Source organism: Nerophis ophidion, linkage group LG07 (assembly GCF_033978795.1).
Source record: "Nerophis ophidion isolate RoL-2023_Sa linkage group LG07, RoL_Noph_v1.0, whole genome shotgun sequence".
Classification (NCBI taxonomy): domain Eukaryota; kingdom Metazoa; phylum Chordata; class Actinopteri; order Syngnathiformes; family Syngnathidae; genus Nerophis; species Nerophis ophidion.
In genome coordinates, this window is record NC_084617.1 from 79368609 (window position 1) to 79391916 (window position 23308).

General features: G+C 39.5%; 1 protein-coding gene across 2 annotated transcripts in view; it reads right to left on the reverse strand.

Annotated features, from left to right (window-relative positions):
• Positions 1-7008: 7008 nt before the first annotated feature.
• Positions 7009-23308, reverse strand: part of LOC133556896 (rab11 family-interacting protein 1-like) — a 31209-nt gene continuing 14909 nt past the window's right edge. Inside the window, exons 2-7 of one of the 2 annotated variants that reach the window (XM_061907247.1) lie at positions 19105-19547; positions 12854-13733; positions 9153-10931; positions 8556-8661; positions 8247-8451; positions 7009-8141 (exon numbers count right to left, since the gene is read on the reverse strand). In XM_061907247.1, the coding sequence (XP_061763231.1) occupies positions 8248-8451; positions 8556-8661; positions 9153-10931; positions 12854-13733; positions 19105-19547 (3412 nt within the window). In that variant the 3' untranslated portion in view covers positions 7009-8141; position 8247. The remainder of the gene's footprint in view (positions 8142-8246; positions 8452-8555; positions 8662-9152; positions 10932-12853; positions 13734-19104; positions 19548-23308) is intronic. The other variant, XM_061907248.1, reaches the window with a different exon arrangement.

The window sequence follows — 23308 nt, forward strand, 5'->3', positions numbered from 1 at the left end:
AGGACTCTTAGCGCACATGTGGATTCTAATGACGCTTAGAGGAGGATCACAGTGGGCGTTGAATTCCAGTGAAACTTCGATGTAGGAAATGTATTGGTTCTTCAACGCAGTTTGTATATAGTGAAGCAGTTTCCCAAAAGAAACAATGTAAACATAACCCACGTCTTTAAAACTCATTGTAGCTCAGGGGCCCGCAGCGCCCTTTGGTCTTTAGCTTTTAGGAAATGTGGCCAGCCCATACTTGCCAACCTTGAAACCTCCGATTTCGGGAGGTGGGGGGTGGGTGGCGGGGGCATGGTTAAGAGGGGAGGAGTATATTTACAGCTAGAATTGACCAAGTCAAGTATTTCATATATAAGAGAAATACTTGAATTTATTTACACATATACACACACATAACACTCATCTACTCATTGTTGAGTTAAGGGTTGAATTGTCCATCCTTGTTCTATTCTCTGTCACTATTTTTCTAACCATGCTGAACACCCTCTCTGATGATGCATTCCTGTGTGGCACGCACAAAAGTGCTTTCATCAAATGCACTAGAGTCTGGAATCTTCCATCTCTCCCTAGCATGGCCCAAAACCGGTCAATCTTTGCTTCCTGAGGAAGATCTTCACTGCCACGCACTCGGTAATCCACTACTTTTTCCCGGAGGCTATCCAGGTCCAATCGCAGCTGCGGCTTGGAACTTACAAGCGTATTTCTTCATCTTACTCGTCGTCGGCGTCGCCATGGCTGTATCTTTCTCGTTCTGCTTCTTCGTCTCCTTGTTGTGTGCGCAGTTGTGCACTGCACTCTCTAAAAGACGTAGATGTTACTGTCACATATGCATGTACAGTAGATGGTAGTATTGTCCTGTTTAGGAGTGTCACAACATTGCTGTTTACGGCAGACGAACTGCTTTACGTGACTGCTGTTGTTGTGTGTTATTACCGCGCTGGGAGGACGTTAATGAAACTGCCTAACAATAAACCCACATAAGAAACCAAGAACTCGCCCTCGGTCATTCTACGTTTATAACATCATTGGGCAGGCACGCTGTTTATATTGTGGGAAAGCGGACGTGAAAACAGGCTGTCGACACGTCACTCAGGTCCGCATGGAGCTGGAAGGGGCGTGGCCTCCAGCTCCGCCTGAATTTCGTGAGTCTCCCTGAAAATCCGGGAGGGTTGGCAAGTATGGGCCAGCCTGTCCATCGAGTACATAGATGGATGGGCAGATTAATTACAATAAAATGTCAAATTTTTACAAAGTAAAACTGCGTGTATATACAGAGCATCCGGAAAGTATTCACAATGCTTCACATTTTACACAATTTGTTAGAATACATCCATTTTTGTCCTCAAAATTATCCAGACAATACCCCATAATGACAATGTGAAAAGGTTTTTGTTTTTAATTTTTGCAACTTTTAAGAAAAAAAAACAAAAAAAAACAATGTTCATTATTATTCACAGCCTTTACTCAATACTTTGTTGATGATAATAAAGTCCGACTTTTTTTTTTCTTTTTTTTAATGGAATGCCATAAGCTTGGCACACCTATCTCTGGGCAGTTTTGCCCATTCCTCTGTGCAGCACTGTTACAGCTACATCAGATTTGGATGAGAAGCATTAGTTTTCATCCAGGATGTCTTTGTAAATTGCTGCATTAATTTTCCCCCTCATTCCTGACTAGTCCCCCAGTTCCTGCCCCTGAAAAAACAACCCCACAGCATGATGCTGCCACCACCATGACACCTGGCATTAATGCCAAAGAGTTCAATCTTTGTCTCAGACCAGATCATTTTGTTGGAGGAAAATCTATTGCCACCTGGGCCGGACTGGATAAATCATGGCCTTAAAACTTAAAAATGTAGACAACTTCAGATTGTTTTCTTTGTCCCTCTTTGGCCAAAAATGGAACTAGTGCATTCTGAAAATGTACATTGTGTACAATAAATAACCCTCTTGGCAAAACATTTCAAGTTAGTCGGAAATTCTGAGGAAAAAAGTTGGTGCCGTTTCAAAATCACCATGAAGAACACAATGAAGTTAAGACTTTTGTGTCAGTGTTTTTACAAAGCTGATAAACTTTAAGCCAGAAGTGTGAGTCATTTTCACTGAGGGCCACGTCGCAGTTATGTTTGGGCCCAGAGGGCCGCGTCTAACAGTTAATACTATTATTACAAAATGTTTTAATACATTTTTTGGGGGGGAATTTTCGAAAAAACTAAAATGTAAAAAAAAATATGGTAAGTTGCAATCATTTCACCTTAAATTTAGTGTATATTACTTTAAATGGAAAAACAGTACTGCTGTTTTTATGGTAATAAAAAAAGGCAGCTCATTTGCAAGAATCTTACTGTAAAATTTGCATTTGTTTTTTTACTCTAAATAAAAAAAACTGCAATTTTACAGTAAAATTTTGGCACCTGAGCTCCCAGTTTATTCATTTTTTAACCACAAATCAACAACTGTAGATTTTTTGGTGTATTATTGTAAATGCCAAAACGGCAGTTTATTAAAGTAAAAAAAAAAAAAAAAAATGTTTTCCCATTTAGAGAAAAAGGCTGTAAAAACCACAGTAAATTTCACAATTTTTACCATGAAATCTATTGCTACTTTTACATTGCACACTTTGATGGATAACTTGCTTTGAAATAAGTTTTATTAGTATGTATTCATATTTAAAAAATGGTTTGAATGTTTGAGAATATATTTTTGCATAATTAAACAATATTTAAGTCAACATAATTTGCAATTACATGGAGTACATATTTTTTTTCCTCCAAAATAGAAAAAGAATACATTTAGTAAGAAAAGGTATTATTTCCACGCTTTCGAGGGTCAAATAAAATGAAGTGGCGGGCCACATCTGGCCCCCGGGCCTTGAGTTTGACATCTGTGCTTTAAGCACTTCCTGTTTAGGATTCTCTTTCTGGGCAGTTCACCATTAAAATGTTTGGAAAAGCAACCGAGTGATTTCTCAAACTACCATTGGTGAAATCTGCAACTGCCACAACACAATAATCTATCATCATTCAAAAATGACAAATATAATATAAAAAAACAATTACCAAATTGACACAATAGCCAGAATTATTGTAACATAACTACAAACTTAACCAATGTGAACATGATAGATTTAAGAATAAAATTAAATAGAACAAACCTTAGAAACATATTTTTTACAATTGAGTTCAGGCTGCGCATCATGCATTTAACCAATTTCAAGCACTGCAAAGAACTTTAACTACAAAGATGATCGTCAAGTTGACTTAAGCCTTTGCATCTTACGTTTCGTTAGTTTATCCGCTGAGTGGATAATTTCCAATTAAAGAAGCTATTGTGCGTCAACTTAAGCAGCTAATTGCTTGCACCTGGGCTGATTGGGGTACCGGCAGCCAATTCAGAAGGCGCTCAAAGTCAGCGGACACGTCATCTTTTAAGATCGTCATGTGTGACATCGGTTACTCTTGAATTGCTATTGTGACATCCATTGGACACATTCAGGACAACAGTTTCTTTCATTTTATATTTAGCAAACTGATCTTGCGGACCGGATTAAACCTATTTATGGGCCTGAAGCGGCCCGCAGACCATATGTTTGACACCCGTTCTAACCTGAATATCAGTCCAAATTTTATGTTAAAAAATCATGCACACTTTGAAGACGCTAGAACAAGGCTATTCAACTACATATTGAAGTGGGCCAAAGTTTCAAGAGCCCAAGGGCTCAGGGGCCGGAGATTGAAATGTGGATGCTTCGTCAGAAAGTGCCTCCGCAGGTTATATTGTTTTAACACTGCTTTTGATTAATTGCAAAGTAAACACATCGGCTTTAACCTTGCACTGTCAAAACATTTATTTTTCTGCCCTCGCTCCTCATTTCCAGCGTGTGCAGCTCGCTAACAGCATAAAGAAACAGAAGTTCCTGAAGTCTGGTTGAGGATTGATGTTTCTTCTTTTGAAGTATTTATCTTCTTCAGGTTTCTTTTTTCACACTTCATTAATTCAGGCTTGTAAAAGCGAAAGCAAACACAAAATAATCGTGTATTGCTGTTGTGTACTTTACACCAATAAAATAGAATATAATAAAAGACATTTAAAAAAAATATATATATATAAAAAAAAAAACACGAAATGGACAAGCGATAGAAAATGGATGGATGGATGAATGTGGCTCAACAAATAAACCTGAGATGTAGCATTATTGCCCTCTAATGGTCAAATTTAGCAGTATATGTATTAAAGGAGCTTTGCTCGCCAGAATTAACAAATAACTAAAATACCACGACCACGAAAACTGAAGACATCACAAAGTCAGCAATTTTAATACAAAACTAACTAAATATCTTAATGCACAATATCGACTTACAAAGAGTTAACCAAGTTTTTTAATGAAGCTTAAACGAGTGGATTCTTACCATTGTTGCTGTTCTGGAACGGTGTGTCGGCCACTTAAAATGTCAGACAGAAAACAAAGCCTCGAGCAGCGCCTCAGGGCAGATCATTCGTACTTTATTGTCCAACTGCTGTTAAAAGTCAGATTTTCGCAATTTATTTAGATTTTCTTCGGGGTCAATAGTGCCATTTTTTGAGTGGTCTTTTCTACTCACCCAACTGCTGCCTAATTGTAACACATATGACTGACTGTTGCCCCCTGCGGTGTGGTGGGAGTACTGCAAATAGTACATGAACCACAGGATTTTGAATGGTTTGATCAAGCCTATTTGATGAATCAGATGTGGCCCGCGGGCCACCGGTAGAATATGGCAGCCCTATAATGTGTATATGTACTGTATCTAAGACATGCAACTAGGGATAGGTTGATTGGCAACACCAATTTGGCCCTACTGCGGTATGCCGCATGTGGTTTTTTTGCACTGCCCTACTGGCTCCCTGGAGCTTTTTCAACAATGGAAAAACATGGGGGAAAAATATATTTGTTGTTTTAAAAATGTTTTTCAACCACTGTGCCGCGGCACACTTGTGTGTCAAGAGATATTGTCCGGTGCACCGTGTGAAATTATGAAACTTCACCTAATTGGTCCAAAAATATTTTTTTGCAAATCAATAATTATAATCTGCAAATAATGTACGCTGCTTAGTGTCTGTGCTTCGTAAAATTCAGCAGGGTAACCACATAATACTCCATGTCAGTAGGTGGCAGAAGGTAGTTAAATGCTCTGTAAAAGTCGAAATGTGTCGGGTGAGACGAGGACGGTTTGTTGTAATCCCAATATGCAGACAACGGCGCGCAGGTAAAAAAAACCAAAAACAAACAAAAGGGAAAGGAAAAGGTATGCAAAACGACAGTACAACTGAACTGGCTACAAAGTAAACAGAAACAGAATGCTGGACGACAGCAAAAACTTACGGTGTCCGCAAAGTACATCCGCACATGACGTGACAATCAACAGTGTCCACACGTAAAAGGGTAGCGACAACTTAAATAGCCTTGCTTGCTAACACAAAGCAGGTGCGGGGAATAGCGCTCAAAGGAAGACATGAAATTGCTAAGGAAGTTACCAACAAAACAGGAAGGGCCAACAAAATAACAGCGCAAGACAAGAACTGTAGCACAAGAAAACACCAACAAACTCAAAAAAAGGCACGACGACCTGGTGGAGTATCATTTTTTTTTACAGTTTTCTGCTGGTGTTGTGCGACCGTATTCTTAAATGAAAAAAAAAAAACGTGCCTTTCCTCAAAAAAGGTTGAAATACACTGCTGTAGGAAGCCAAACATGACACAAATCTTCATAATTGTTATAATAACATAATTGCCCACTGTTTAACAGGTTTGTGTTTATGCTTCACTGATGACGGTTTTGGACAGCGCCATTTTGTCCTACTAATTTTGGCAGTCTTTAAACTCACCGTAGTTGATTTACATGTACTACTTTCTCCGACGCTGCCACAGAACAACGTGTTTTATACCAGTCCTTCTTTGTGTCATTTTGTCCACCAAATGTTTTATGCTATGCGTGAATGCAAAAAGGTGAACTTTGTTGATATTATTGACTTGTGTGGTGTGCTAATAATACATGCTATTTAGGCTAGCTGTGTGTACATATTGTATATCCTTATGCCTTGATTGTAGATATATTTAAGTTCATTTAATTTCCTTTACTTAAGTTCTCTGTGTATTTAATTTATATTTGCATGTCTCATGATACACTGTATGTAGTATTGACTGCTTTTCTGATTGTGTGCCATGTTGTTCCAGACCACAGCAAATGTTACCATGTTGTTCCAGACCACAGCAAACGTTCCCTAGCTTGCAAAGGTTGTAATACAGCAATTAGAAAAATATAGCCTGTTCTTTCTTTTAACTTGGACTCACACATCTATACCCTTGGCAGTTTTAAGACAGTCATTTCCAGGAGTTACGTAACCCTCTGAGACACTTACATCATGTGTTGCCACCATAACACTTACATAAGGCTTTTAACTTTTTGTGGCTCCAAACAGGATTTGTTTTTTGTATTTCTGGTCCAATATGGCTCTTGCAACATGTTTGGTTGCCTAGTGTGTGAATGTGAGTGTGAATGTTGTCTGTTGGCCCTGTAATGAGGTGGCAACTTGTAATCTTAGATGTGAGTGTGAATGTTGTCTGTTGGCCCTGTGATGAGGTGGCAACTTGTCGAGTGTACACTGCCTTCTGCCCGAATGCAGCTGGGATATACACCATCCCCCCAGGCCCCATGGTTTGTACTATGAACTGGGCATACATAACACATATGTTATACATAACCTGTGTACTTGACAAGTGAGCAGTAAGTCAAGGCGGTATAAGTAAAAAAAAAAAACATCAAGAAAAAGATAAATAACTTTGCATAAAATCTCATCAAGTATGCCATCAGGCTGATGCATCATCTCCTCTTTGAGATAAGACTTGTCCCCTTGTAAATGAAGCTTCCTTGCATCCATGGAGCATACATCCGTGTTATTTTTATGCAATTGTGGTACATGCAACTGGACAAAATGTGTCTTTCATTCAAATAAAATCACTGTTTGCATTTGGATGTAATATTAGTGTCTTTATTTACAATAAAACCACATGGATTTTCTTCAGCATCGCCTCTGTCAAAGTAGAGACTGCAGCAATGACACCAGAGAGGTAGCCAATAATGATTCAATCAGCAAATCAAGACACAGAAGGCTTTGGAAGACATGTCTCTACATTCATAATAGAAATATTGCTAGAATTCCCATTGAGGCATTCATGGATTTGAAGGCAAAGAAGGATGTGCTTCTTATCGAGAAAGAACTGTGAGTCTTTGCTTTTCACAGACTTCCTGCAAGTAAATGTCACACTGGCTATTATTATCAATACTAGGAGTTATTGGACTCGGCGTTATTTCGTCATGTTCTTGAACGTGACTGTGCATGGTCAGCCTAATCCTCACCAAATAAGAGTTGTTGCTTGATTTCATGCATTGCTGGTTTTCTACATCGGGAACAAAGGCACAGTATTTTTGAATAAGATAAAGCAGCTGAATATTTATTAAAAAACAAACCAAAAAAAACAATAAAAAATATCTGCAGCAGAAGAAAAATCAGTAATCTTGACTCAAATTGATGAGGTTTATAAATTATGTTTTGGGGAACTATTTTCATATAATCCATATGTACAATGTTGTAAAATATATATAACATTTGGAATGATTGTGCCGATGTATTTTATATACATTATGTGTCATAGACAAAAGTATTTGGCCACGTGATCACTCCGCCAACAGGAAGTGACAAGAAAAATAAGGCTGCTCCTTTAATCAGATAGAATGTTTGTGATGTCAGCGATCACTGAGTGGTTAGACAGGACCTGCTGGCTCATCATCTCTGTTTTAGTCGCTCCCAGTAAACTCATGCAAACATACACACATTTACATGCATACATCTTGCCGTCATGCAGAAACAGGAAAGGACTTTACTTTAAACTGATCCTTAAAAATGTCCAACTCCTCAATGATTAGGTAATCGATCAAGAAGTCTGTGCGGATACCCGTATCTATAAAGTTTATATTGAATAAATCCCATCCCAATCAATTAAGATCTTTGTGTCCAAACAAATATACTTCAAAACACACACATGTACTTGCTTGTTGACGAAAGAATCACGACGTACAACCTCAGCTCATTAACAGCATTCCTGAACAAATATGATCCACAAAGTGCATTATGTGTTACGACAGTCATTTAGTACACATGGACAAGACAAGTATCACTGCAGGAGCCTTCCTCCCTAAGTCGTTACCTCACACTGGCTTGGTACCCTTCAAGGCCTGCAGGATGGTTGGCTTTTCCTCAATGACGCGCACCAGCAGGTTGTCGATGTATTCTTCCAGCTCGCTGATCTGAGATTCTTTCTTGGACAGGTCGGCCTGCTGCCTCACCACCAGTGTGATCAGCTCTTCGTGGGTCAGCTGAGTGAAGGGGCCGCTGTCTGCCAAGCCTGCCGTCTGCGTCGAGTGCAATACAAAACGTGTCAAGAGGAAGAGAGAGAGAGAGGGCTTGGGTAAACCCATGGAGTAAAAACATGAGGAGGCCCATGTGTCGACAATACCTTAACTTCACCAGCCGTGCCATTAGAAAAATGAAGGTCTTTCAGGGCATAAGACCTGATGGGAACCTGACTCTCTGTCGAGTGCATGGGCTTGACTGGATGAGGCCTGTGAACAAATGCACGCACTTATTTTTAACATTTGTATTAAATTCTGATAAATTGTCATGTAAATGTGCTTGAAAACCAGTTAAACGATTGTTTTAAAAGTGTAAGGTGGACCTCCCCTGGTGGACAGATGTTTGCTTTTTTTCCCAAAACGACTGAGCTAACTTTACTTTTGTGAAAGGACAAATTAAGAGATTTACAGTTCCCACAGTGAGAGTGAACAGAAACTTAAAAAAATATGTTCTCGAAAATCCAGTGTTCCAGGGAGTAAACTTAACTAAATTCTCAAAGGGAAGGCTGCCTGTGTTACACTTTGAAACACTTTGCAAAGGTTTGTAGTTTTAAATTGTGTTCAAAGACAGCAAGAAAATCCCAGCCAAGAAGCCCAACCACTTTTTTTCTTATGCAAACAACAACCACAGTCACATTAGATTGCGAATCTGGAGGAAACAGTCCACAAAAGCTTACTCAGAGGAGCCAGACAAGTCTCACCTGTGCAGAGTGGAGGCAAGGTCACCTCCATTGCTAATTTGAGAACTGATAAAATCAGCTGGTGGCAACGATCCTCGAGTCTTTCTCGCAGACAACACCTGTATTTCTGATGACGGTTCCTCCATGAGAACCGGTAGAGGCTCTGAAGAAGGGAAAGCTGACGTCACGGCAAAGGGGTTACTGTCAAATGGATCCTCTCCATCGATTTGTCCATCTGCTGGATGGCTTTGTGTGATGGAATCAATGAGAACATCTCTTGTAGGGAGTTCTTGTTCTGGTTCACTAAGGGTGGGTTGTTCCTCATCTGAAGACTTGAAGGACCTCTGCGAGTTACTTCTTGAAGGAGTAGATGTTTTTTTTTTTTTTTGTGAATTCCTTCTTTGGAAAACTGGACTGATTGGTCTCGACTCCTCCTCCCTTTTACTGTAGTCTGTATATGTGCTTGTCTCGTAGCTATCAACACTTGAAAATCGATCATCTGGTTTTCCTTCACTGAAAATTTGATCAAGATCGTCTGCCGTCACTCCACGGTTTTCAGGTTTTTGTTCTTTCTTTGATAGTACAGCATAAATGTCATCTGATTTTCTGCTGGGTTTTTCTGGTGCCCAGGGGTCCTTGGAAAGAGGGTCAAACTCAGAAATAGTCACCTTCTCCCGTTGTTCACTCATACTGAAACGTGGCAGGATTTCTATGCTTGTCAGCGTATCAGCCAAATCTGGCATGGCTGAGGAATAATGTTGTTCTGTTGGCTGTGTCATGCTAACCCTTTGCCTTGGTCTAGCAGTGGGAGCTTCTTGGTCTGTGGTTACTGAATCATTTGTTTGGTCAGCAGGTGTGCTTGTATCCCAGCCCATTTGGTTAGTTGGTCTGAGTAGGGGTGGTAGTAAAGCCTTTTTTGATCCAGCAAGAGGAAACTCTGGAGGACTCTTTCTTGTAGATAAGTCACTGTTTAGCATTACGGGTGGTACTTGGGGAAGGGGCTTTGAGAGAGACTCCTCGGTCTGTTGGATGTTCTGTTCTGAAAAAGAACTGGAGCGCATTGTTGGATTAGGCGGAGGAGGGGCTGCAACCTTTTTTGATGATACATGTCGGGTTTCCTTGTAATGGGTCTGAAAATGCTCCAATGCAGGACTCTCCTCAGTAATTGAAGGTCTAAATTCTTCCGAGTTATCTGGCCCATCTACACTCAGCTCAGGACCCATAAGTTCTGGTGGATAGTCCATATTTCTTTGATTGACCTGAGCAATGATATGATCCCATCGAGTGTGTCCCTGTACCCCATGCCTCTTTTGAGGAAATAGGGTTTCATAATCAGGAAGTGGGAGAGAGAGCTTTTGCCCTGCTGAATTATCTGAGTGTCTGTTTAGCTCTGTAGTTGGGATTTCGGTTCCTCCAGTCGAAGTCTCGTATATGGGATACAATGGTGGTAAAGGGGGTCTGTGGATCTGATCAGTCATTGTGGGCAAAGATGGTACAGATGACACCTTTTCTATACTGTCAGAAGGGGAACCAGGCGGGCTGTCACTAAATCTCACAGGGGCCAAAGATGAATGAAGGTTGGAAAAAGTATCAGGGGTGTCGGATGGCACACTTGAGAGGGTAAATTCTGAGGCGACTGGGGAAGACCACTGCTGGTCTACTGGACTGCCGAGGGGTTTAGGCTCAGAGTATCCAGAGCTCAGAGAATGAGACAACACAGCTGAGGAAGACCACTGCTGGTCCACCGGACTAATAGGGGGTTGGGAGTCAGAGTATTCAGAGTCCTGAGAATGAGTCAATCTGCCAAGAAGTGAAAACAAAGGGCTACAAATCAGTTGGACCGTCATATAACCCAGGATTACTTCCACCAGTGTACAAAGCCCATCACCAAATTAGCAACAGCTCCTAGAAATGCTTTCTTGTCAAATGTTGCACTGCACTTCTTTTACACAAACAATATGCAGATTTTGAAATAACCCTTCGGATTCAAGACAGTTTTAGCATCCTTTAACCCCATCCAAAAATGTAATTTAGAGGATTATCTAAACTCAAATTAAGTTTTAACAAATATTTAAAAACAATAATAATCTGACAACATCCACAATTCAGATTGTTATCTACCATCCAACAAAACACTCCAACTTCATTGACAACAGTTCAGTTTTCTTACCATTATGATCCATAGCCAACAAAATCTCATTAAGGTCCAAATGTAAAATAAAAATTGAAGGTAAGGAAAGTAAAAAGGAAAAAACACACACCCAAGATGTCCACATTGCAAGTCACACTGTAACCACTACAACCTCCTTCCCAGTCCACAACCTGTTCTACAACATGTTCACAAAAACGAACCCGCCCTTTTTCGCATATAAGGGACACCAGGCTGGTCAAACAGGTTTGTTAACTACTGGGTGGAATACTATTGGCAATCAAAACGGACAGTACCAGTAAGAGAGTCAATAGATATGTGCCCATGGACACAATTAATTGGAATAAAATCCTAACCCCAATACCAATGCTTAATGTAAACACGCCGTTTAGAATATTCGAACCTGATCACACACGTTTGTATCAAAATGTTATTCTGATCGAGACAGGTGGTTTATTCTGAGCGCATTAAAACAATTCTTCTGAAATTTGGGTTTAAATGAGCCTTTCTGCACGTCTTTGACGTCAACTATACTTTGCTGGTGGAGTGGGGATATACACATCCATCCACCCATCCATTTATTTTTCTAGCCCTTGTCCCTTATGGAGGAGCAGGGAGTGCTGAAACCTATCTCAGTTGCACACGGGCGAAAGGCAGCGTACACTCTGGACAAGTCACCACCTCATCGCAGGGCCAGCACAGAATGACAACATTCACAGACTAGGGCCAATTTAGTGTAGCCAATAAACCCATCCCCAAGTGCGCACGCACGCACGCATGCACACGCATACGCACGCACGCATGCACACGCATACGCACGCACGCATACACACGCACACACGCACGCACGCACACACGCACACACACACACACACACACACACACACACACACACACACACACACACACACACTTCAATGAAACGCAGGTAAAAGGCAGGAGTAATTATCAAAGGCAGTATCAAAAGATATTATATCTGTATGGCGGTATTGTTGCACATACATTTTTTTTTCTAAAATATACTGGTATACCTCATAACACCGGTATACCGACAAGCCCTATTTTCTGCGCTAAAGTACTTCCATCTACACTTTTAAAAATGTATTTAGTACTTATTTTGTGTGTTGTTTAAAGCTACTTTAGGCTAGCTTAGCTATTTTCATGCCTGCTCCTGAATTTCTCCTGGTATGTAACATGTTTAGCCTTGTCCTCCAGTGATATGCCTACTTGATAACAATACTTAAGATACTAAGGAATGCAGTTTATTTGCGGTAATGTAGGTGTTTATTATTATCTTAGGGTAGCAACTCCACACTGTGTATCAAATTACATATTTAGCTGCAAACCACTTGTCAGGCGAAGTACTAAAAATAAATACATCGTCAGCCAGAGGAGATCAAAGTTTGTGATCGGTAATGGCCTATCACATACTTTTTCACAAAAATCAGCTGATACCCAATTGAAATTGATGCTCTTTAGATTAGCCAATGAAAGTGAGAAGTAAGAGGAAACATTGTAACCAATAAATAATGTAATAACTTTTCATCACAAACAAAAACATGAGAAGGCCTACCTTGGTTTAACTGTGGACACTTTCGGAGTACGATTTAGGAAGAGCATGGCTGATGGGGTCTGCGGGTTGACGTTGGGTTTTTGATCATCATAAAGACGCTCACTGTTGTTAAATTGAGGACTGGAGCTGAGGGAAATGTCCTCCAATTGGTGGCTGGACACGAAGGAGCCATCATCACCATGAGGAGCTTGTGTGGTCAACTCCTCCTTCGGATATTGCTGTGTCTCTTCCTTTCTGTCCTCCTTTTTTCTGAGCATCCCAAACAGAGAGGACAGCCTTTCGCTCATGGAAGCTTCTTCCTGTCTTTTCTGATCCTCTGCTCTTTGGGTCTGCTCCTCAAGTCCGAGTCGCTCTTCATCTTCTGCTGCTTCCAGTCTTGCGCGCTCTTCCTCTTCCTCCCTCAGTTGCTCCAGTCTTGCTTCATCCTCAAGGAAGTGCCTGTTCCTCTCAAAGTCCTCGTTTTGTCTAAGTTCCCTCTCCTGCAAAATCCGTGCCTCGGCTCTGCGTTTCTCCTCCTCCTCCTCCTCCTGCAATCTGACAGCCTCTGCCATGCTCCTCGCTTCCATCTGCCTTCTTTCCTCTTCCTCTTGATGACTCGGTTTCTCCATCATGATATTTTGAGACTCAGACCTGAAGGAAAGCACTGGTGCACCGATGGTGTGTTGATGGACATTCTCCGCAGACCCTTGGCCAGAGCTGTTCAGACTGAGCGAAGAGCCACTTTTGGCATCCTCATACTTTTGGTTGCCGTTGACACTGGTATCGTTCAAATCACTGTTGCTGCGCTTGGAGCGGCTCAACAGGGACAATGCACCCAGAGATACCTTGCTGTCAGAGCTACCACTGCGCTTGTGTCCCGGGAATTTGAATTTCTTCTTGGCTATGGGAGGAGAGAGAGGGGGAAAGATGAGGTCACTGCTGAAATGTAAAACATAATAATTGGATTTACATATTGCCCATTTTACATTGCAGTATGTGTTGACACCTATTTTTTTTTTATGGACAAAAGATAATATCATGACTAAGGTTCCAGGTTCCAAATGTGCTGATGTCAAATCACTATTTGTCTATGAGTGACAATTTTATAAACACCTAAATGTTAGCTTAGCTTGTTGCCCTTCCTATATTATTATTCCACAGTCAGAAATCTGCTGCAGGTCGGTTTACTTGCTGTTTCCCTTTAGAATAAGAAGACAGCGTGGATGTTTTTCATTGTAGGTTCCAGTAGGGGCTCTTCATATAGTCAACCACAGATTGACTAAATAAACTGAAAACATGTTTTATATTTTAGTTTCTTCATAATAGCCAACCTTTGCTCTGATTACTGCTTTGCACACTCTTGGCATTCTCTCCATGAGCTTCAAGCACACCTGTGAAGTGAAAACCATTTCAGGTGACTACCTGTTGAAGCTCATCGAGAGAATGCAACGTTGTGCGAAAAAGTAATCAGAGCAAAGGGTGGCTATTTTGAAAAAACTAGAATATAAAACATGTTTTCACTTATTTCACCCTATTTTGTTAAATACATAACTCCATATGTGTTCATTCATAGTTTTGATGCCTTCAGTGACAATCTACAATGCAAATAGTCATGGAAATAAAGAAAACACAAGGAATGAGAAGGTGTGTCCAAACCTTTGGCCTGTACTGCTTATTTTTTTGTATTTTATCTATATTTTCCTTTTTTTTTTAAACTTTGAAATATATTTTTATTTGTAATCTCATGTCATTCTTGTTTATACTTTGACTGTAAATGTGGCTGCTGTAAGAGGTACTTGCTGCAAAAGATCACTAACGTATCTAGCTTGTGTAACATTTTTCACCATACTATATAAAGGTAAACATACAATGTATTACAATACATGTTGAGTAAAGCTCACATTTTAAAACAAAATAAACAGGACTTTTAAATGGAGGGATACAGAGAAACTGCCCAAAAAACTCAAGGCATAACAAACATGTGAGCACATGAGACTTAAGTAAACTAGAATGCTGACATCAAAGTTATAAATAGCGCAGATGAGAGTTAGGTACACTGGAACGCTAACAACTAAAGTTATAAATAGTGCACATGAGACTTACGTACACTGCACCTTTAACAACTAAAGATATAAAGAGGCGAAATAAGGTAAAAAAAATAAAATAAAGATTGTACAAGGGCACAATTGCTTGCTGTGGCAGCTTACACCTTTGCACTTTAACGTGAGGTTTGTGGATGTTCTGTCGATTCGGAAATCCATTGACTGATCAACAGCTTCACAACAGTTTGCCACAGGCTAAGCAAATCAATTAATGTGTTATTGATTGCTCAACTGTCAAACTTATTGCTGTTTGACTTTTCAGAGCATCTCTGAGTACCTTTTTTGGTGTGGTTGCCATGGTGCCTTAGCGTGGTGGTTGCTTGCTTGAGTTATCTGCCAAGCTTTTGGCAATCAGACGCCAAATGAGACTTTTCACTGCATATTTTCTTTATAAAAAAGAAGCAATGGGGTAGTTTGGAGCTGTGTTTGGTATGACAAGGAAGGTATGTGTGGCAATCACATTCATCAGGTACATGCTCGCTTACGTTTTCAGAACTGCCAACTATCGTTGTCATATGATATTTATGTATTGTCGTCAAAACACTAGTTGTGTATCAGTTGTTTAACATAAAGATTGTGTGTCTAGCGTAATGACAGTGACACTGTAGGAGTCTGGTGAGATACCTGTTACTCTGCAAAGGCTTAATAAATATTTTGCTTCAACTCTTTGTAATTTCATACCTGTTCAAATTTCTACATTTTGCTTTTGTTTAATGACAAATTCCCACATGTTAGCATGACCACACTGAGTGAAGATCAGTTTGTAAATAAAGTACAAATAAAATATTGCCAGTTCATCCATCCATCCATTTCAAATAAAACACAAATAGCTCACCTATCCTTTGTTTGTGTCAAAGCAGCTTTTGTTATGATGAATATTAGAGATCTGCTCCATCATAAAGCTGCGCACTCAATTTAAATTACCGGTATTTACGTTTTTTATACTAAATTTAAGTATTTTATGCAGGACAGAAGCAGAGGTGGGTAGAGTAGCCAGAAATTGTACTCAAGTAAGAGTACTGTTACTTTAGAGATTTATTACTCAAGTAAAAGTGAGTAGTCAACCAAATATTTACTTGAGTAAAAGTATGTTGTGAAAAAACTACTCAAGTACTGAGTAACTGATGAGTAACCTGTTTGTTTAATGATTACGGCAACAAATAATGCACAAAAACATAAAAATAGCAATGAGCAAATTCATAGCCAGGAATATCTCTTAAGCAACTAAAACAATAATATATATTAAATAATAATACATTAAAATAAAAAAAATTAAGGCAAATTGAGCCACAATAACTTAACAGCACTATAGGTTCAGTAGGCATTCATCGATTGACTGATTGATTGAAACTTTTATTAGTAGATTGCACAGTACAGTACATATTCCGTACAATTGACCACTAAATGGTAACACCCCAAAAGGTTTTTCAACATTAATCAATTACTTAATAAATGACCAAGTCGAGGTGATCTACCTCATATATACATACAAACACATATCATATATATATATATATATATATATATATATATATATATATATATATATATATATATAATTTATAGTCATTTATTTTGCTGTTTTTGTTGACATGTTAAAGGTGTTTTAATGAATATACATGCATGTTTACCATTTAGATTCCTATCTTTCATGAAGACAAGAATATAAGTTGGGGTATTACCTGATTCTGATGACTTGCATTGATTGGAATCAGACAGTATAGTGCTGATAATGTCCACTTTTTCAAATGGAGGAGAAAAAAAGTTCCTCTTTTCTGTCTAATACCACATGAAAGTCGTTGGTTTTTGGCATCTTATTTGTCCAGCTTCCATACTCGTTTTTATACACTTTACAAGAAATACATTGGCGGCAAACTCTGTATCTTGCTAGCTTGTTTGCTCTGGCTTTCAGAGACTCTTATTTTGTTAGCGCAGACGCGATGGAGCGGCACTTTTATTGTGAAGACAGGAACTGTGCGATCAGTCTTTAGGCTTTTGACGGGAAGTACGGTTGAAATAAAAAGTGTTTTTTTTTCTTTACACTTTTGATTGATTGATTGAAACTTTTATTAGTAGATTGCACAGTACAGTACATATTCCGCAATTGACCACTAAATGGTAACACCCCAATAAGTTTTTCAAGTTTTTTAGGTCAGCTTCGACGCGTGACGGTCACGTGACCGCCTGGTTTTGTTTGATTGGTCCAACGTCACCAGTGACTGCATTTGATTGGTGAAATGCAGGCTTGCGTAGATCCTACTTTGAATGCGTGTCTGACAAAATCAAAACAAACAAAGCGTGCATTAACAGATCGATAAAAGTAGCGAGTAACGAGCTGATTGTAGATAAATGGAGCGGAGTAAAAGTAGCGTTTCTTCACTATGAATATACTCAAGTAAAAGTAAAAGTATCTCGCATAAAAACTACTCTTAGAAGTACAATTTATCCCAAAAGTTACTCAAGTAGATGTAACGGAGTAAATGTAGCGCGTTACTACCTACCTCTGGACAGAAGTATGTTAAATACATGTATTTTATTCCGTCAAGTTAAGAGGAAATATTGCACACAAAATAATTATTGAACAGCTTTATGGTTTAAGACAAAATAATACAATAAAACTAGTGAGGTGGTCAAATTGATTTCTTACATTATTTAAGAAGCAAAACACTACCACAGTGTCTAATTTGTGCGCTCAAATTGTTTTTCAAAACAAAAATACGCTTAACAGATCCGTATTAGGTAATGTTTTTGTTTTTTTCATAACCAATTTTGAGTATCTCATAGCGTAAGCCCTATATCCTATTGTGTATGGTGAGTTGACAATTTCTTTACAACCCCACTAAACCAAAACAGGCGCCATCTTTACTTAACGCAAGAACATTTCATATTTTGCAAGGAACTCATGAATAAATGTGTCTCAGTAGGTACTGCTGTTTTTATTAGCAACAGCATTCAGCTGGGCTCAGCAAAAGTCCCTCTAGAAGGTTTCCACTTTTGCAGGAAGTTTTTTAAGAAGATGATGCACCAGGCAAATAAAAATGGGGAATCTGTAAAAGAGAGGGACACTATTTGGGAAAATACAGTGGTGTCCTTTGCCATATGGTGACGAGTAAATATAGGCCTTCATTTACCTGCATTGCTAATTGTTTGTTTTATTCCAAGACGGGGTGTAACGGTACACAAAAATTTTGGTCCGGTACGTACCTCGGTTTAGAGGTCATGGTTCGGTTCATTTTCGGTACAGTAAGAAAACAACAAAATGTAAACTTTTTTGGTTATTTATTTTCCAAATTTGTAAACAATGGCATCCTTTTAACATTGGGAACACTATAATAATTCTCCCCACGTTAATCAACTTAAACTGCCTCAAATTGTTGCTCGGATTAAATAAAATTACAACTTTTCTTCTCCATATAAAAAGTGCAACATTAAACAGTTTCAAGTCAACTTATTATGCTTAATTTATCACAGCATTTGGGAAGCCTGTAGTTGATTTTTATTATGTAAATGTTATATGTTGGGACCCTGCCATTCAAAGTTTTTCTGTACGTAAGACACGCACACAACGCAAAATGAGCTAACGTTACGCTAAAAGCTAATTTGCCTTCACCTCAAGCCAGAATTGCGAGCGAGCTGAGAAGGTCAACGGGCTCATAGTGATGTTAGTAGTAGTTGACTGGGAGGTGTTTATCATTTGGGGAGAGTACGCTGCCTTATGCTCACCTGCTAAACAACTATCTGCTCGACGTTGAAGCATTTACTACATGCGCTCTGAATAGGCACTGCTGATTGGCTGTTACCGCTACATATGAAACATATCAGATGGTTCTGTGGGTGGGACAATGATGGGTGCTGAGACAGAGGCAGAAGAAGCAAAGCAGATTGTTAAGACTTTAGCTTAGAAACTCGTTCGGTACACCCCCGTACCGAATCGAAACCCCCATACCGAAACGGTTCAATCCAAATACACGTATCGTTACACCCCTAGTTCCAAGCAATGTTATTTTGATGAGCACGATTTTGGAGTTGTCCTATCTTAATTGTGAAAGCTCCTCTAATGTGAGTAGAACTGAGCTAAGCTGAGTGAATGCAGTACTGTTGAGTGGAAAGGCAACATTAAAATGTGAGTCATTAAGGCACACAACTTCTACAGAGAAAAGAAAAACCTACCTTCAGGGGTTTCTACATTGATGCCAGATGAGCGGCTGCTACTACGAGAAGAGTTCTTCTCAATTTGAGTTCCAAATGGAGCAGGTGACTGGAGGGTTTTTCGCTTCAAGTTGGAGTTTAGTGAGAAGAATTTCTTGACTTTAGATTTACTTTTCTCTTCTGGAGTTTGATTGAACTGAAGTGAGACGGAATCAAGCTCTCCTTCACTATCCGTCAAGACCTGGTTCACTGGGGGCATAATATCCGAGCTGCTGTCGGTGAGGCCTTTCTGTTTCTTCAAACGTAATTTGGCGCCCAGCTTGGAGAGGCGAGAGTGATGTTTTTCCTGCGCAGAAAGGTCCACCATACTCGCTGACATGTTGCTCCTGAAAAAGCTGATGCCCAGCAGCACGTCGCCACGCAATTTATCTGCTTTTCCGTTCTTGTCCACCAAAGGGAACCAACTGCAGGTGACAGAAAAGGTGAATCAGATTTTCAGGAATTGGCAGCAATACATGCTTTTGACCTGTTAATCATTCCAAGTGGTTTAACCGATCAGATTGTGGGTAATTTAGTACCTTCCCACAACAACCAAGCTCGCCCCACAAACACACGGGAGTGAGCATTGAGACAGACACTGAAAATCTGTGGAATTGGCTTTCATTTCAGAATAAAATGGTTCTTCAGTATGTATTTCAAAAAAAAAAAAAGACATAGTATTATAGTTTTGTATGATATAGATGATATAAGATATAAATTAAGCCGATGATAAAGCTTTTGACTACGTTTACACTGCAGGCCAGTGTGGATCAAATCAGATTTTATTGAATTTTTTACAGCTCACTATTTATACTGCAAGTAAAAAGTGATCTTAGTCAGACTACAGTGTAAACTTGCATAGACCCCAATGTGGTCCCAATGTGGGATCGATGTCACTTGCATGTGCAGTTTGATAAAAAAATAAGTTGACCGGATTCCATAAATTAACTAAGCAATTTCTAATACTACAACTACAAAATAAAATAGAAGTCACCACGCCTTAAAAATTACATGTTTTTTTTACGTGAAAATAAATTAAAGTAATATAATATATGAATGGATATACAACAATCAGTTTATGGATGGAAGGTAGCGGAAACACTGACACCAGCGTAGATCTACGTTAGCCATATTTTTCAACTGACTTGCGTAAATAATAAACATAGATTTGTATTGTACTTTACATTTGTGAAACATATCTCGAAGTGCTACAGAGTAGTACATTGTAAAAACATTAAAACAAGACAGTAAAAATTATATGAAAAATTAGCTATATGTTTTTCTAAAAAAGGTAGGTTTTGAGTCCTTTTTTAAAACAATCTTCCATCTGTGGGGCCCAGAGGTGGTCAGGATGGGGAGCAGCAGTTTCAAAAGCCATGTCCCTCATCGTCTTGAGCCGTGTGCTGGGTGCGTCCAGACGGTGCTGTTGGCCTGACCGGGTTCTGGCTTAGGTGTGTGGAGATCCGGGAGGTAAGTGCATCAGTGGGGGGTGTGTAGGAGGACCTTGTACTCAATGAGGGTGGTGATGGGGAGCCACCAAAAATTAATTAACGTGGACCCTGACTTAAACAAATTGAAAAACTTATTCGGTTGTTACCATTTATTGGTCAATTGTACGGAATATGTACTGAACTGTGCAATCTACTAATAAAAGTTTAAATCAATCAATCAAAAACCACTGAAGGGTGCAGATGGGGGTGATTTGCTCCTACTTTCGCACCCTCAACAGGACCCTGGCAGCGCTAAACAAACAACTTACGCAATGTATATACACCAGAGTGCAAATTCCGGTCTTTCAACAATTACTATTTCTTCGGAATCAAAATACACATTCATATGTTACCAATAGCCTATTATTTGTGCATTACTGACTAGTGATGGGGCAGCACGGTGACACAGAGGTTAGTGCATGTGCCTCACAATACGAAGGTCCCGAGTAGTCCTGAGTTCAATCCCGGGCTCGGGATCTTTCTCTGTGGAGTTTGCATACTCCCGCTTCCAAACACATGCACCTGGGGATAGGTTGATTGGCAACACTAAAATTGGCCCTAGTGTGTACATGTGAATGTTGTCTATTGGTGTTGGCTCTGTGATGAGGTGGCGACTTGTCCAGGGTGTACTCCGCCTTCCGCCCAAATGCAGCTGAGATAGGCTCCAGCACCCCCTCCACCCCAGAAGGGACAAGCGGTACAAAATGGATAGATGACTAGTGATGCACCAAAAATTTGGTTGTCATAAAAACCCCACTTTGCTCACCAAAACCGGATGTTGTGACGAAGTATCCACTTTAGCTGACATAGCCTGCCCAAAGCTGACGAAAAAGTAATACACAGGTCACACATGGGTCGCATTCAGGTCGCGTTGCCATTTAGACCGAAGTCACATTTGAAAATATCAGATTCAAATAGGATTTGGACTACCTACTGATGTGGCCTGAATCTGACGCAAAAATGTTAGACTTGAAGCACTTTGGAGTGTTTCGAGTGGGGAAGATATATCGGTCTGGTGGTATTGTTTCAAATACATAACTCATTCTGAAATATACCGGTATAACTCGTAATACCGGTATACCCCCAGCCCTAGTGGAGCGTGACATTTTTTAAGAAACTTTTTTCCTTTAACGTGGCTATCCGAGTTACTATGGTTAGTCACAATGATAGCATAAAGAAAAGTGGAATGTGCAGTGAATGTCAGACAATTTTTTCAGCATTGACCGGCAGCATCAGGCACACCTCAATGTCAGACAAATTTTTTGCATTGGGAAGGAAAGACATGGTAATTTTTTATGATTTGCTTATCTTTTGCTATCTTTGACAAAAATGTAACAACAATAATGAAGGAGGCATTGATAAGCGACCAAAGTTGGAAAAGTCCATACTGGGTTCGGTAGGAAGTAAAGGTGGAAATCTTTGGGATCTTCACGATTCGATCCAATTCAGATTCTTTGGGTGACAATTCGATTCAGGATCAATTCTCGATTCAATCCAGTTTTTGCAATGTATTATTTGGTATAATAATTATAATAAAACCTTTACAAGTTACAAAACCTCCTTTTGGTTGCTGACGTGTGTTCTATACATGCAGCAAATACATATGAGGGTAGCCTAATAACGTACTTTTAAAAATTAATCCTTAAAAAAAAGAAAATGTAAAATTATCAGTCAATTTAGAATTGGAATAAATAAAAATCCCACCTCCAAAGACATGCACCTGGGGATAGATGGATGGAAGAATAAATAAAAATTGCGATTCGGATATAAATGTACTTTTTGAGCACCCCAAGTGAGTATGTAGTGTGTTCGTTAGTCCAAGCTTATTTTATTTTTGTAAATAGCAGACAAAGCCAACAGCTCCCAGTAATAACAAATGTGTTTGAAAGTCACTGTGATGTAAACTCAAGACTCAGACTGTTAAATGGGCTGGTTGGTGTAGACGTGTCACCGCCACCCAAACACATCATACCAAGCAGCACAATTGTATTAAAGGGTAAGTGTTGATTTTAAGAAGTGGGATCGCATGTTTCAGAAGCCTGGAAATCAGTTTTTACTTAAAAATTTGTGAACATCTGTTACATGATTTCACTGATAGATTACACCCCTTGATGAACTGATTATTTGTAATGATGGCTCTTTACTCTCTCATGGACCGATGGGAATGTGTAACACTGCCCAATCTCTCTTAGGAGCAGCATGTGAAGTGTACATCAAGCATGACAATTACAGGCTTGTTCAGCCTACTCACTGTTGTCAACGATCAGCCTTTATAGAAGGGAGTGTTCTGGAGGGCCAATCAAAACAATTAGTCTGTACATTTGGCTTTTGTTGCTGTGAATGTGTGCACTAAACACAGAGCGTTATGTCAACCACTAAAATAAGGTCACTGTGTGCATGAATTTTTTTTTACATGATATTCATTATATTTTCAAGCAGTAAGTAACAAGTATTTGGATTTCAATCCTGCCTCTACATTTACAAAAATGTAAGGGTTATCTGCCATTCATGTGGTGTTTACTGGTGCAGTTAATTTAATGTCATGGAAGAAAAGTCCAGGGAAGATAAGTGTAAAGACATGCATGGTAGTGAACCAACATTCTTCTGACACGCAGCACTAAGCTATGAAGGTTGCTCTAATTCAGACGTGCTCCTCATCTCCCACCCAAATCAAACACGGGTAAAATGCAAAGAAG